This window comes from Silene latifolia, chromosome 10 (genome assembly GCF_048544455.1).
Source record: "Silene latifolia isolate original U9 population chromosome 10, ASM4854445v1, whole genome shotgun sequence".
Taxonomy (NCBI): Eukaryota; Viridiplantae; Streptophyta; class Magnoliopsida; order Caryophyllales; family Caryophyllaceae; genus Silene; species Silene latifolia.
Genome location: NC_133535.1, coordinates 18,703,031 through 18,718,501, shown reverse-complemented (window position 1 = coordinate 18,718,501; position 15,471 = coordinate 18,703,031). Strand labels below are relative to the sequence as shown.

Here is a 15,471-nt window from a genome sequence, read left to right as displayed (position 1 = left end):
TGTAATTTCTTTCCTCTTTTGTTTTGGTGAAACCGTTTAAGATATCGGTTTCCTCAATAACAAGAGGTCCATTTTGGATGATGTTCCAACATTGATAGTCTATGCTTTTGATGTAATGTTCCATTTTGAGTTTCCACCATCCAAAATTCGAACCGGTAAAGATCGGGATCTTGGAGTGTTTCTCAGAATCCATTACCCACGAATCAAACTCTAAGGCGATTAGCCTCGATCAAGAGCACGAGGCTCTGATACCAATTGTTGAGTTTAATGGATTCGAGTACCTAAGAGGGGGAGGGGGTGAATTAGGTACTATTTTAAAAAAATTAACTTCTACTTTATTGAATTAAAGTGAGTTGTAAGAGTAAACGAGATGAGAGAATACTTCAAGTAATATTGCAAGATTAAATGAGTAATACAATGAGTGTTTGCTGAAGTATGAAAGTAACAACTGTTCTGACTGTAGCTATTTGTCTCAGTTTATGGAATACAGACTGCAGACCAAATGTGACAGTATGATGAACTGTTACTTCGAAAGTTAAGCAAAGCAAAACAAAATAAAGAGCAGCGGAATAAAATAAAAGATCAAACACGAGATTTTGAATTGGTTCGGCAAATACTCAAGTGCCTACGTCCAATCTACTTTTTATTGATTTCTTTTAGTGATCTACTCCGACTACTAAAAGACCCGTACAATAAAAGACAACAACCTACTCCGGTTGTGATACAAGTCCAAGAACTACTCCGTTCTTAGAACAAGCCAACTCGCAACCTACTCCGGTTGCCAAAGAGTTGAAGACTACTTCGTCCTAAACTCTACACACAAACTTAGAATGTTATAAGGATCAAGTTTCCACTAGCTTATTCTTAACAAAGAATTGAGGTGGACAACTTTTACAAGATCAACAATTCATAAGTAAGAGAGTTTAGTATGTTAAAGTAACAGTAACCATGATTGTAACAACTTGAAGACTTTTAAAAGCTTTGCAAAGTTAAGACTCGTTTTTTATTAAGCTTTGAAAAATAATTTGCAAACTTTAGATTAAATTTCAGAAAAGTCTTGGGATTTTTGAGAGGAAATGGCACGCCTTTTATAGAGAGGATGAGTAAGGGAGTTGCTAGGGTTTTGAGGGTCAAAGACCTCACATGTGGTGAGTCTCAACAACTTCCCAAACTAACACCAAAGAAGGTTCTTATTCAAATGCAAAAGAGAGAAAGAGTGTTTGAAAATTATCCATAAGAGCTCATGCAAATTCAGAAAACAAAGAAGGAAAAACAAGTCACATGATGACAAGTTTACACAAATATGGCAAAAAGCATTTCTTGTTTTATGAAATACCAAAGGGCCAAATTTGCACAAAGAGGAAACATTTTGAAAATGATAATTATTCAAACCACTTTTTCTAGAGAGCCCAATCCTTATAAAAATCTGAAGGTTATCTTTCAAAAATAAGAGACACGAAAAAGGCTTTTGAAAGATAAGAAAGAATTCAAGTGTTACGAATTGAGGCAACAGTCCAGGCTGCTGTTACTTGTGAAAGTAACAGCCGTCTTGACTGTTTCTATTACTATAAAATACTTTACTTTCTAACTTGTACATTAGATGACACCTAAGACTCAATACAATGGGATGATCAACAACTCAACACTTCTTAATCCAAGCTTGATTTGATCATAAATCCTGAAAAGGTAAACTAAGATAACACACATCAAATGGGCATGTTATCATCAATGAAAGGAACCCAACAAATAGGTTGATTTCGATTAATCTAGTTTACTTACCTTATAAAAAAAACGTAATTTATTTTCGCAGTACATTTTTTACTTATTTCAGTACTTTTTGTCACTTTGTTTCCATTTGCCTACCCCTAATTAGAAAAACAACAAACCTAATCGTAGGAAGTACCTACATCCTCTCAAAAATAAGCAAAATTCTCCAATTATAGATGAATGCAAAACATGCATTTGGTTCGTTGATTGCATAATTACTAATCAAATCATTGTTCCTCTTTCAATTTTTTTTGTTTTTTTAGGATTAATTTAGGGTTTTTGTACCAATTAATTGGATTGTGTATTTGTGTGAGGGTGGTGGCTGCTTGCGTTGAAGGACCGCATGTATGGACGTATGGTGGATGTTGAAGTAGTGTCGGCGAGAATGGCGGGAAAGGGAGTGGGGCTGATTGCCAGCAGCCGGCGAGGAGGCCGGAGAGGCCGAGAAAGATAAAGAGATATGTAATTGGAATGGAGAAGGAGAGGGAGGACGAGAATCGATCTATGAACAGTGACAGGCGATTGTTTTGCTTGTGGTGGTGAGTGGCTAAGGGAGGGGTAGCGGTGGTGGAGGTGGTGGTAGGATGAAGTTGGTGGTTTTGAGTGGAGAGTTACTGTGTGATTTTCCTTTTTTTTCTAATGTAGTACACTTTGTGGGAAAAATGAGAGGGGTAGTATGGTCAAAAGTGTACTGTAATGAGTAAAATGTGTACTGCGAAAATCAACACCCAAAAAAATGTAAAAGGAGTGTGAGCAATTTTGAAAAATTATTAATGCTTTCACTTTGTGTTTTTGGCAGAAGCCAGCCTAACAAAAATATTTCATCCAAATTCCAAAGAAGGGAGGCCAAGTTGGGAGTGTAGTACTGTAATGTGACAGTGAGGCTGTACCAAAAGCAAAGTTATGTTTGCATGCTCCACATAAGCGTTATACACTCGTTGTGTTCCACCTCCCGTGAGAGCACACAACATTTGAATTTCTTCTTCGTCGACTAATTCCCAAGCAATCTGCAACTAGCCCAAGAGTTTAAATTTACATTACCCCACTTCATTTTAGATTTTATTTGAGCTAGCCAGGGAGTAGGGAGCTGTTAAGCAGCAGTATTGTAAGGTAACAAGGTTGCACCTATTACCTATTCCTTCCGACTTTTCAAATTACATCTCCGTATCTAAAAGAGACCATCTCAACCAAATGCTTAATCTGATGGTTGAGTTTCACGATCAGTTTATACTCTAAAATATGAGTCACATTCAAAAGATGAGTGTGGCGGAGATGCGCATGTTGAGGTGGATGTGCGGACATACAAGGAAAGATCGGTTAAGGAATGAGGTGATTAGGGAAAAGGTAAAAGTGGCGCCAATAGAGGACAAGATGATGGAAAACCGATTAAGATGGTTTGGCCATGTGAGAAGGAGACCTATGGGCGACTTTTGAGGTTAGGAGCATTTGAGACTTGGAGAATGAGAAAAGGTCCTTAGAGGCGAGAGGAAGACCGAGACAGACATGGTTGAGAGTGATAGAAAGACGATATGAGAGTTACGGGGCTTGAGGAGAGTATGGTGACGGAGAGGGCACAATGGAGGAAAGGATACATGTGGTTTTTTAGTATTTGATGTTTTTGATGATTTAGTGTTTTTTTATTCATTTAATTTAAAGAAATTAATTTATTTATTTTTCTCTCCTTTATTACACACTTTTTCAACAACCACTTTCTTATAGTTTTGACCTGGTCCATTCCGGATCCTTAACTCTATTTCGGTTTTTAAAAATCGCTTTAATCTTTTCTCTCGATTTAAATTTTAAGTTTTTATAAAAGAAAGACGGAATTCGATTTTAAAACCTCTAAGTTCACCTTGACTTTCCATTACATTTTCGTTCTCCCTTTTTGTTTTTCATCTTCCCTTTTTATTCGCATTTTGAAGCGTGCGTTCACCCATGGACAGTTCGAAAGGATGATTCATGTCAGCCGACCCCAAATCATTTTGGGATTAAGGCTCTGATGTTGTTGTTGTTGTTGTTGCATTTTAAATTAAAATTATGAGAATTATTAATAAAATATTCCAGTATAACACAGAATTCTGAAACTCATGTCAAAACAACTGAGTTCGAGTAATATAAAGAATCGTGTACCAATGTTATTCCAACTTTTTTAAATCCTCTCATCCATTTTATCAGGAGCCAAACCATGAACGTATTTATAGTAAAGTGAGTACAACTCTAGAATACATGCCACAACAATTGATCCGAGGAACATAAAAAACGAAACCAAGTTTAGTACTCGTATTAAAAGACTAGCTGTGTACCATCTGTATGTCATTCCGAGTTTTTCAATCTACCTCATTGCCTCATTGGCACAATATTAATAACTTCATTAGAACCAAAAACATAATAATCTTTCATAAACTTGTCTATTCCAACACTTAATTACAAACCCATACAGTCATACAGCCAAAAACATAATAATCATTCATAAACTTATCAATTCCAACACTTAAATACAAACTCACACAGTCATACGGAATCTTTATAACTAAGTAGCCCAAGCACTATATAATGACCACTGACCAGTAAGTCTTGCTTAAAACAGGTATTATCCATCTTAATCTTAATCTTAATACGAGTCAAAATACTATTACATGATGGTACTAATAACGATTTTTTGCATCTTTTAGATAACTTGACATGTGATTTGGTATATATTTGATCCGTTTTAAACTTAAAATGGGTAATACCGTGTGAAAAGAGAATTTGTGTATAGTGACATACCAAGTAAAGTGAACCCCACACAGGAGAATAGACCGAAAGGAACCTAAGCCGACGCAAACGCAATACAAACGCGCACATACACAGTCCGCACAAATACAGCTCATGTGTTAATAGCATATAAACCTGACTGCATGGACCGTTTCTCAGCACTCTTTCCTCCCACCATCCTCATTCTAATGTAGGTGATCCTTATTCCTTACCCTATATAAAGCCAATCAACTTCCCTTAATATCATATTCACTCAACAAAACATTCTACTTAATTCGATTCCAAAACTTTCATTTTCGCCTTTTAAATTTCGCTATGGCATTTAATTTCACTTCGAAATGCTCTGTTCTATTTCTTCTTACCCTTTGTGTGTTCAGCAATTCTAGCTTGGCGGCTAGACAACTCTCTGAGTCGACTCAACCGATGTCCTTCACATACCACAATGGACCATTACTCAGCGGCCAATTTTCCGTAAACCTCATTTGGTATGGCAACTTCAAACCCACCCAAAAAGCCATCATCTCCGACTTTGTCACTTCCCTCGACTCTACCCACTCAGAAAGCAACCCATCCGTTGCAGCGTGGTGGAGTTTGATTGGTCAATATTACCGTCTCTCCAAACCTATGAAAACCGTCTCATCACTGTCACTAGCCAAGCAAGTCATCGACGAGAATTACTCCCTTGGCAAATCCCTCACCACTAAACAAATTGAGGTTTTGGCCTCAAAGGGTACTCAACAGCCTAATGCAATTACCATAGTCCTAACTTCAGCTGACGTCACGGTTGAAGGCTTTTGTATGAGCCGGTGTGGGACCCACGGGTCCATCCCTAAACCCGGAACAAGCAGAACCAACAAGACCCCTTACATTTGGGTTGGTAATTCCGAGACCCAATGCCCAGGCCAATGCGCGTGGCCATTCCACCAGCCTATCTACGGCCCACAAAGCTCACCCTTGGTTGCACCCAACAACGATGTGGGAATGGACGGTATGGTCATTAACTTGGCTAGCTTGTTGGCAGGCACCGCAACCAACCCGTTTGGAAACGGATACTTTCAAGGCCCAAAGGATGCTCCTCTAGAGGCTGCATCAGCATGTCCCGGAGTCTATGGAAAGGGGGCTTACCCGGGTTATGCAGGGGACCTTCTCGTAGACGCTACTTCCGGAGCTAGTTATAATGCTAATGGGGTTAATGGCAGGAAGTATTTGCTTCCTGCTTTGTATGATCCTACAACCTCAACTTGCTCGACACTAGCCTAAGACTTTTTCGGAAGAGAAATTCAGCTTTATATAGACATATAGTTTTTTTTTTTTTTTTTGAGAAATATATAGCCATATAATTGTGTATTTAATTCATTCTTATGCATCGTGTAAATTTGTAATAGCTAATTTTTTGCCCATTATAGTGAATACGGAGTATATTAAGTTCAATTCTCAGTCCCAAATCTCATGGTGGATTTTTATGATTGAAACCTGTTTCTATTTCTCAAAGTTTCAGAAATTAGGCTGCATTTGATCAACTCATCAGCTCAAGTAGAATTGGAATTGAACACAGTATATACCCTGCTTTTAGAAACCAAAAATGATCATATAAAACTTAATCAACCAGCTTCAGATATCACCATAATATTTTTTAGGTGAGATGTTTCTTGACATGGTATTAGAACCAGTGTGATTAAAAGGTCATGGGTATTAAAGTATAAAACCGATCTTGAGACATCAACTATCCATTCGAAGAATATATCTCACAATATAATCAAACAAAGCGATTAAGTGTAATATTAAGCCTCAGATTAGGAGAGACTCTCCTGCACTTGCATCCACACTTTAAGCCCAACGAGCATTCGTGTGAAAGGTGTGTTAGTGTATAAACCGATTTTGAGACTCCAACCATCCTTTGGAAAAATAAAATACAGTCGGACAAATATAATCAAACAAAGTAACTGGGTAAATAAAATATAGTCGGGGTTTAAAATATAATCAAACAAAGTAACTTGTAAATAAAATACAGTCGGACAAATATAATCAAACAAAGTGACTAGCGGGTAAATAAAACACAGTCGGGGTTTAAAATATAATCAAACAAAGTGACTGGGTAAATAAAATACAGTCGGACAAATATAATCAAACAAAGTGACTCGGTAAATAAAATACAGTCGGGGTTTGAGGGTGAGAGACAGTATAACAGATTGTTTTATACAATAATTTAGGACGTTAGCTAGAATTGTCTATCATACTATATTGCATGCATGTTTATGTGGGTCGTAGTTAGGTGAGCGACTTCTTATTCTTTCTCTCTTACATATACTTGCTTACCCTTTACTCCATGAGAGAAGAGTGACCCGTGAGAGTCCATTATCAAAGGTCTTGCAAGGTCGACGGTTCAACTTTATTATAGACATCTTATAACTTGTTTGCATTTGACAATTTTTGCAATAAGTGTCAGTTTGCTTGCATTAAATTGGTTTAAGTGGGCATTTGTAGCTAGCTCTGAGTTTTTATTCCGGTCCATTATTTAGTTGCATATAATTTGCTTGGTGACAAGCAAATGTTTGGTTTGGGGAGATTTGATACATGCAATTTATATAGCGTTTTTAAGTCTTATTTGCACGCATTTCTATGCAATTCCCGTAGTTTTATGCTACGACATGCCCCAAATTGTCTACTTTGGTTTCTCTTGTCCTATTTGCAGGAATGAACCAAAGAGAAGCGAAATCAAGCTTAGAACATGTCTCTATGCATGCATTTAGGAAGATGAGTTGAGTCGGAGCTTGGAAACTACTATTTGGTGATGCGCGTAGAAGTAAGGCAGTTAGGCGAACAAAGGAAGAGCTTCAAATTACTAGTGCCTACTTTGAAGAGCCATATCTCGAGTTCTACAACTGATATTCAAGTGATTTCAATTTGATATGAAAGCTTATCCTCTTAGTTTTCCAACGCCATGAAATCGCTTGTTTCAAACAAGTAACGAAGAAATGGCAGTCGTTTGAAGTTCAGTGCACGAAACAGGAATTACGCGCTGAAACCACTGGATCGAGTACCTTAGGGCTCGATCGAGTACTTTTTGTGTTCGATCGAGTACTTTAAACCTCTCGATCGACTACCTTGATTCTTGCTATCCTCGATCGAGTAGAGGAAGTCCTCGATCGAGAGGTTTTGCTATGAAGTTGTTCGATCGAGAAGAATCTAACTGCTCGATCGACTACTTTTCTATCTGAACGCGAGATTTTATCGCGTGAACTTATTTATTTTATTCTATTAGGTTGCGTGTTGAATAATAGACATCTTTCCTATATAAAGGAAATACGTTATTAGGTTTAGGCATCTCTTTAATATCTCTAAAACCCTTCTTTTACTCATTCAGTTTGGAACGTTGCTTTGTTTTCTAATTTTCCCGGATCTGAACTTTTGTAATCTCTCTTTCTCTCTTTTATTCAAGTATTATTTCTCTTTCACATACTTAATTTATTGTCTTCAATTTCTGTTTTATTATTATTGTTATTTAATTTATGCAGTTTCTCTTTAATCATCCTTACATCATGCTTTCTAGTGCTTTATCTTTCGTAATCGTTGTATTCATCGTTATGCGTAGCTAATTCTTCAATGCTAGGATTAGGGGAGCCATGATAGTAAAACAATGATGCTTTAATTGGTTTAGGAGGCTTTGTTGTGAGAATTGTTTGATAGCAATATAACTGTAATTATTAGGCTGAATGCATGCAACTGAAGTAATTAAATTGGTTAAATTCACATCTAAATCGGAATATTGGATTGAATAGACCTGTTATGAACAATAGACTACTCTAATGAGGGCGGAAGCTAAGTTAGTAGTATTTTAGGGCGGATAGCGGACCGGAAGGACCTTTCCACTACTCTTGTCACATAAGATCGACTGACCTACCTTTAGCTGACTGGTGTAATATCATGGTGAACCGACATCCTAGCATCTTTCTCTCTTTATTTGATCACATCTTTATTTCACTTTGCTATTTCAGTTCGTTAGTTTAGTAAACAACTCAAACCCCCCCGCTTTGTGACCGTAGACAGACTAGATAACGAGTAGATAGTGACCGCCTCCATGTGGATACGATACCCGACTTACCTCTGCTATATTAGTTAGAGCCGGTTGGTTTTATTTTTGACAGGGTTGCGACAGTCGTGTCAAATTGAATTCAAATATTTTGATTTCTACGAGTGAAATCATAAACAATAAGTCTTCCTTGTGACGGATATATTCGTCACAACCTTGTGACGGGTCAAGAAGTAGCCATATGGGTAGATAAGACAACAATTAAAGTGCATAAGGCATCACAAATGATTTGTCTTATTAAGCTGTTTTGCGGAAGCGTAAATATCTCGTGTTGGGCCTCTGCTGCACCGGTGTCCACAACCCGTAATAGTACGATATTGTCCGCTTTGGGCCAAGCCCTCACGGATTTATGCTTGAGCTCTTTCCCAAAAGGCCTCGTACTACCGATGTGGGATATGGGTTTGCACCCTAACAATCATCCCCTCAAACCAAGGATCATCATCTTGACTCGGACCTTGACCTCCATGGAGAACTCTCCCCACTCTACAGCCCCAACTTTTAGACACCCGAAACATCACACAAGTCTTGATAACCTCCCCTTAGCTGACACACCATGCTACCACGAGCATTGTCTTGCACACCTGTCACCGCCTGGTCAAGTGAGTGCCCTCACACGCTCCTGAACTAGCATTTCATTGTGCCCTTATTGGGCCGAGTTAGGAGTTCCATGCCTTATAGTGTACAACTTCAAATCTTGGACCTACTGATGCACCGGTGTCCATCGTACATAATAGTACGATATTGTCCGCTTTGGGCCAAGTTCTCACGGATTTACTCTTGGGCTCCTTCCCAAAAAGCCTCGAACTATTATATTTTGTAGACATTTATAAAGATGAGCTTTCATCTTTATTCTACCAATGTGGGACAAGAGTTTGCACCCTAACATAAACCATGTAGATTTTAGTTGACCCGTCAACAAGCTTGTGACATATATCGGCCATTACAAATGAAAATTTGTGAATCATAAAAGTGAAATTATTTTCGGATTTTCAAACACTAACTTAATGCTTTCAGTTTGTGCTTTTGACCGAAGCCAACCAAACAAAATATTTGATCCAAATTCCAATAATGGCCGTCAAGTTGAGTGTGTAATCTGACAGTGGGGCAGAGTTATGTACTTATGTGTGCATGCATGCTAAGCGTATACGCTCGTTGTCTTCCACCTTCCAGGAGAGCAACCACATTTGAATCTTCTTCATCGTCGACTAATTAATTCCCAAGCAATCTGCAAGTAGCCCAAGATTTTAATTTACATTACCCCACTTAATTAATTTTAGATTTTGTTGGAGCCAGGGAGCAGGTAGTAACTATTTATTCCGACTTTTCCTATTACATTGCATATCCGTGTCTAAAATGTTTAGTATTGATAATATCAGAATTTAGTGTGAAAATTATTAAAAATATTGAGTATAACACTAAAGTCTGAAAGCCATGCCATAACATTATAACAATTGAGTCCGAGTTAATAGAAATAATTGTAATAGTTGGACCTCAACTCAGAACAATATTTATAACTTTTTCATATCGTCTCATTCCAGTCTAACACTTACACAGTTATAAATTGACATCACATTTGGACATTTTATCAGAAGCCGGTTTCCAGAACAATATTTATAAAATTGGTATGAGGAACAAAAAAGACTACATCAAATTTAGGAATACTCCTATATTATATACGAAATATTAGTAAAAGACTAGCTGTATACCATCTATGTCATTCCGAGTTTTCAATCTACCTCATTGCCTCATTGGCACGATATTACTAACTTCTTTAGAACCAAAAATATACTAATCATTCATAAACTTGTCAATTTCAACACTTAAATACAACTAATAGACAGTCATACGGAATCATTATAACGAAGTCCATGCAACGTAAAATGGCACATCAAGTAAAGTGAACCCCACACAGGAGAATAGACCGAAAGGAACCTAAGCCGACGCAAACGCAATACAAACGCGCACATACAGAGTCCGCACAAATACAGCTCATGTTCTAAATTTTAATAGCATATAAACCTGACTGCATGGACCGTTTCTCAGCACTCTTTCCTCCCACCATCCTCATTCTACGTGATCCTTACCCTATAATCCTATATAAAGCCAATCAACTTCCCTTAATATCATATTCACTCAACAAAACATTCTACTAGTATCTTACTCTCACTTAATTCGATTCCAAAACTCTCATTTTCGCCTTTTAAATTTCGCTATGGCATTTAATTTCACTTCGAAATGCTCCATTCTATTTCTTCTTACCCTTTGTGTGTTAACCAATTCTAACTTTGCAGCTAGACAACTCTTCGAGTCGACTCAACCAATGTCCTTCACATACCACAATGGACCATTACTCAGTGGCCAATTTTCCGTAAACCTCATTTGGTATGGCAACTTCAAACCCACCCAAAAAGCCATCATCTCCGACTTTGTCACTTCCCTCGACTCTACCCACTCAGAAAGCAACCCATCCGTTGCAGCGTGGTGGAGTTTGGTTGGACAATACTACCGTCTCTCCAAACCTACGAGAACCGTCTCATCACTGTCGTTAGCCAAGCAAGTCATCGACGAGAATTACTCCCTTGGCAAATCCCTCACCACTAAACAAATTGAGGTTTTGGCCTCAAAGGGTACTCAACAGCCAAATGCAATTACCATAGTCCTAACTTCAGCTGACGTCACGGTTGAAGGCTTTTGTATGAGCCGGTGTGGGACCCACGGGTCCATCCCTAAACTCGGGACAAGCAGAACGAACAAGACCCCTTACATTTGGGTAGGTAATTCCGAGACCCAGTGCCCAGGACAATGTGCGTGGCCATTCCACCAGCCAATCTACGGCCCACAAAGCCCACCCTTGGTTGCACCCAACAACGATGTGGGAATGGACGGTATGGTCATAAACTTGGCTAGCCTGTTGGCAGGAACCGCAACTAACCCGTTTGGAAACGGACTCTTCCAAGGCCCAAAGGATGCTCCTCTAGAGGCTGCCTCAGCATGTCCCGGAGTCTATGGAAAGGGGGCTTACCCGGGTTATGCAGGGGACCTTCTCGTAGACGCTACATCCGGAGCTAGTTACAATGCTAATGGGGTTAACGGCAGGAAGTATTTGCTTCCTGCTTTGTATGATCCTACCACCTCAACTTGCTCCACACTAGCCTAAGACGTTTTGGGAAGAGAAATTCCGTGTTATATAGACATATATAGTTGTGTATTTAATTCATTATTATGAATCGTGTAAATTTGTTATACTGAATTTTTGGCCTATATATTACAGTGAATATTAGAACTTCAATATTCAGTCCCAAATTTCATATTGTATTTGTATCAATCAACTCTCTTTCTAAACTCAAGTTTCAGAAATTCACAAACGGATACCGTTTTCTCTCACGAAATGCCCATTAAAAGGTGAGTGGGAAAGATCACAAGCTTGTAACGGGATTAGCCCGTCACAAGCAAGATTCATAATAATGAATTAAATACACAACTATATTAGCCCGTCACAAGCAAGACTAGCTGTCAGAAATTAGGCCACACTCAAGTACTCAACGCAGCACATACCTTGCTTCTAGAAACTTAAAATGATCATATAATTTGCAAAAGTTCCAAATTAGTAATTATTGTGTACCGATCGTCGTCGTCTAGTGCGACAGACAAAAAGTAACCATTTTATGTGTATAATAATTGGTCATTTTTCAATCTAAAACCATTTTATGTGTATAATAATCAAAAGTGGTCATTTTTCAATCTAAAATCATCACTTTTTACCTAAGCATATCATACTAAGGTCTTACACTATAATTTGTGAAAACTTCATCAACCAACTTCAAAGTTCAATGCTAATTTCTACAAATTTCCACATTACATCAAAGACACGACCTTCAATATGAAATTTCCTTATGTAATTGAACACCAATGGGATATAGTGGGAGTCGACATATATTACTTATAATGAGTAATTTTTACCGTAAGACCGTTATTTCATATGAAAACACAAAAATAACTAGTCTGTACTCTGTTCTTTAAAAGCAAGTACCTCACTTTCTGTCAATTGTTTACCCTTGGTCTTCGGCTAAAAAAAAAAAAAAAAAAAAAAAACGAAAGAGAGAAATAAACAAATGGCCAGGAAAGTTAGTAAAATAAGTTACCTACCAACTTGGCCACGTTATTGCGCATTGTATTCAAGATTAGCTTGACTGAATCAATACTAAAAAAGAATCTAAACTACGTTTATGGTAATTTGCCTCATTCTATAGTCTATACCGTCAGTCATTCACAATACTTGGACCTCACTAGAACATAATTTCTACAATACAATAATTATTGTGCACAACGGTGTCAAACTATGAAACGGTCTCTTTAGGTAAAAAAATAATCCATTTATTAATAATAAATGAACAACTTTTTTACAAAAAATAGATCGGAGTTTGTGCTACAGAGTACTTCCTTTACTTTTTTATATATGACGTTTTGTATTTACAAGGTAAGCCTTTGACTTTAATATTTACAAAAATATATTTGTTCAAAAAATATAAAAATGGTACTATTAAATTCGTTACGAAAAACTCTTTCATATTAGTATACATATCATAATATTTAGTCTTATATTTTAAAAGATATTGAAAAGAGAATTGAGTGTCTCGAAATGTGAGAAAGTCCTATATAAAAAAATAGAGAGAGTATATGCTAAAAATGAAAGAGTTAATACCAAAAACAAATGTTCCTCCAGTAGGAAACAAACCATACAACTAAATTGTGTACGGTCTGATTAATTAAGTAGACATACAGAATATACACATACAGCTTGCAACTAGTTGTTCGGTTGTTCCCCTGCGGCAACCCCCAAACATTGTGAAATTAACAATGTCTCACACTCCTCCAGATTAATTACTAATTCCTCATTAACAATATACATCAGAATCCAGATTCCACAACTTGTTGCAATTAGATTCTTTGTTCTCTCTTTTCATTTGACACACCAGTTTTAAATTATTAACCATTTCAGATAAAGATGCGGCACCAATCGAACCGTTTTGTTTTAAATGAGAATTTGTGCATTTTCAATTATTTAGGTATTAACAGTCGAATTAAACCGCTTTTGATTGAATTGGTTCTTTAACATGGTATCGGAGATGCTAAAAAAAATTATTGGATCATTTGTAATAAAAGCAAACCAAACCAGTTTGCCTAATTTTTTCTTGTCTATTGATAAAAGAGTAATAATCGCATAAACAAAAGACATCTAACAAATGAATCAATGAATTTTATATTTCTACATAAAACTAATACATATAATTAACACTAATCACTAGACCAAAGTAGAGCATTTAGAGGTAGCCGGATCATACAAAGCAGGCAACAAATACTTCTTCCCATTCACACCATTCGCATTATAACTCGCTCCGGTACTCGAATCCAACAACAAATCACCCGCATATCCCGGGTACGCTCCTTTACCGTATACTCCAGGACAAGCCGAAGCAACCTCAAGTGGAGCCTCTTTCGGACCTTGGTAAAACCCGTTTCCAAACGGGTTTGTTACAGTCCCGGCCAATAAAGTAGCCAAGTTCATCACCATCCCATCTACGCCCACATCGTTGTTAGGGGCAACCAATGGTGGGCTTTGCGGGCCGTAGATGGGCTGGTGAAATGGCCAGGCGCATTGTCCTGGACATTGAGTCTCAGAATTTCCTACCCAAATGTAGGCAAACTTCTGTGGCCCCTTTCCGCTCGAGGCGTGTGACCCACACCTACTCGAGCAAAACATTGGGGCCACAACATCAGACGCGGTCAATACCACATTGACCGCGTTAACATGCTCGCCTTTGGAGGCCAGCGCTACAATCTGTTTGTTAGTTAGTGACTTTCCGAAAGAGTAGCTCTCATCAATGACTTGTCTTCCTAAGGTGAGCGAAAGAGAAGATTGCTTCTTGTTCGCCAAATGGTAGTATTTACCAATGGAGTTCCACCACGTGGCGACAGATGGTTGGTGCTGGTGGGTTGATTTGGTGGATGAGAGGGAAGTGATGAAATCCGACACAATTCCTCGTTGTGTCGGAGTGAATTTCCCGTACCAGATTAAGTTAACGGTTATTTTACCGGATAGAAGCGGGCCACGGTGGTATTGGAGAAGAGATGATGACATAGAAGGGTCATCAACTATTGGTTGTTGCTCATGTAACTTAGTTCGAGCCGCGGAAACCATGTTTATGACCGTAACAAAAATGAACAAGATTTGGATGAGTTTTTGAGCCATGATGTTTGTTTTTTTTTTTTTTCAAATGACGGTGGAGTAGGTGAACGTACTCGTGAAGGTATTATGTCGAAGATAAGAATCGAATAATGATGTCTTGATTGGGGGTTTAGGAGAGGTTTTGGGTAAGAGTAGTGAGATTTGAGAAGTTGGATGAGTGAAAGGAGAGGGGGAGTGGGGAGGTATATATAGGGGGGAATTAAAGGGAAGGTGTATAGAAGAAGACGCGCAAATGAGACCTCCCTCCAATTAAAGTGAGTTGGGTTAAGTTTCCACAGTTCCACCGTTTGCCAGTTGGACTGCTTACTCACTCTTCTCCCAATACTCTTCACCTCTCTGCCTCCAGCCTGTCTCTCCCTTCCCCTCTTCTACAGTTCTACCTCATCCAAGTACACACACCCTTTTTTTTGTTACATTTTCAGCAGACATTATTTGACTTTACTTTTTTAGAGGTCAATTCTATTGTGATTATAGTAATAATAATAGTTCAATTAGTTAACCCGATTCAGATCCGAGTCAAGTTGGACGTTACTTGACTCGGTCTAATATACAAAGTACTTCAAGTATTTCCTCCATTCAACTTCACTCTATCACTTTACTTTATCACGTTTAT

General features: G+C 38.0%; 3 protein-coding genes across 3 annotated transcripts; 2 read left to right on the top strand and 1 right to left on the bottom strand.

Annotated features, from left to right (window-relative positions):
• Positions 1-4,685: 4,685 nt before the first annotated feature.
• On the top strand, positions 4,686-5,952 carry LOC141605300 (protein EXORDIUM-like). The gene has a single exon (XM_074424008.1). The coding sequence runs from the start codon at positions 4,837-4,839 to the stop codon at positions 5,779-5,781; it is 945 nt and encodes a 314-aa protein (XP_074280109.1). The 5' UTR covers positions 4,686-4,836; the 3' UTR covers positions 5,782-5,952.
• A 4,698-nt stretch (positions 5,953-10,650) lies between these two features.
• Positions 10,651-11,857, top strand: LOC141605299 (protein EXORDIUM-like). Its single transcript, XM_074424007.1, has one exon. It carries the CDS (start codon positions 10,824-10,826, stop codon positions 11,766-11,768), a length of 945 nt encoding a protein of 314 aa, XP_074280108.1. The 5' UTR covers positions 10,651-10,823; the 3' UTR covers positions 11,769-11,857.
• Positions 11,858-13,787: 1,930 nt separating this feature from the next.
• LOC141605298 (protein PHOSPHATE-INDUCED 1-like) lies at positions 13,788-15,021 on the bottom strand. Its single transcript, XM_074424006.1, has one exon. The coding sequence runs from the start codon at positions 14,859-14,861 to the stop codon at positions 13,914-13,916; it is 948 nt and encodes a 315-aa protein (XP_074280107.1). The 5' UTR covers positions 14,862-15,021; the 3' UTR covers positions 13,788-13,913.
• Positions 15,022-15,471: the final 450 nt, after the last annotated feature.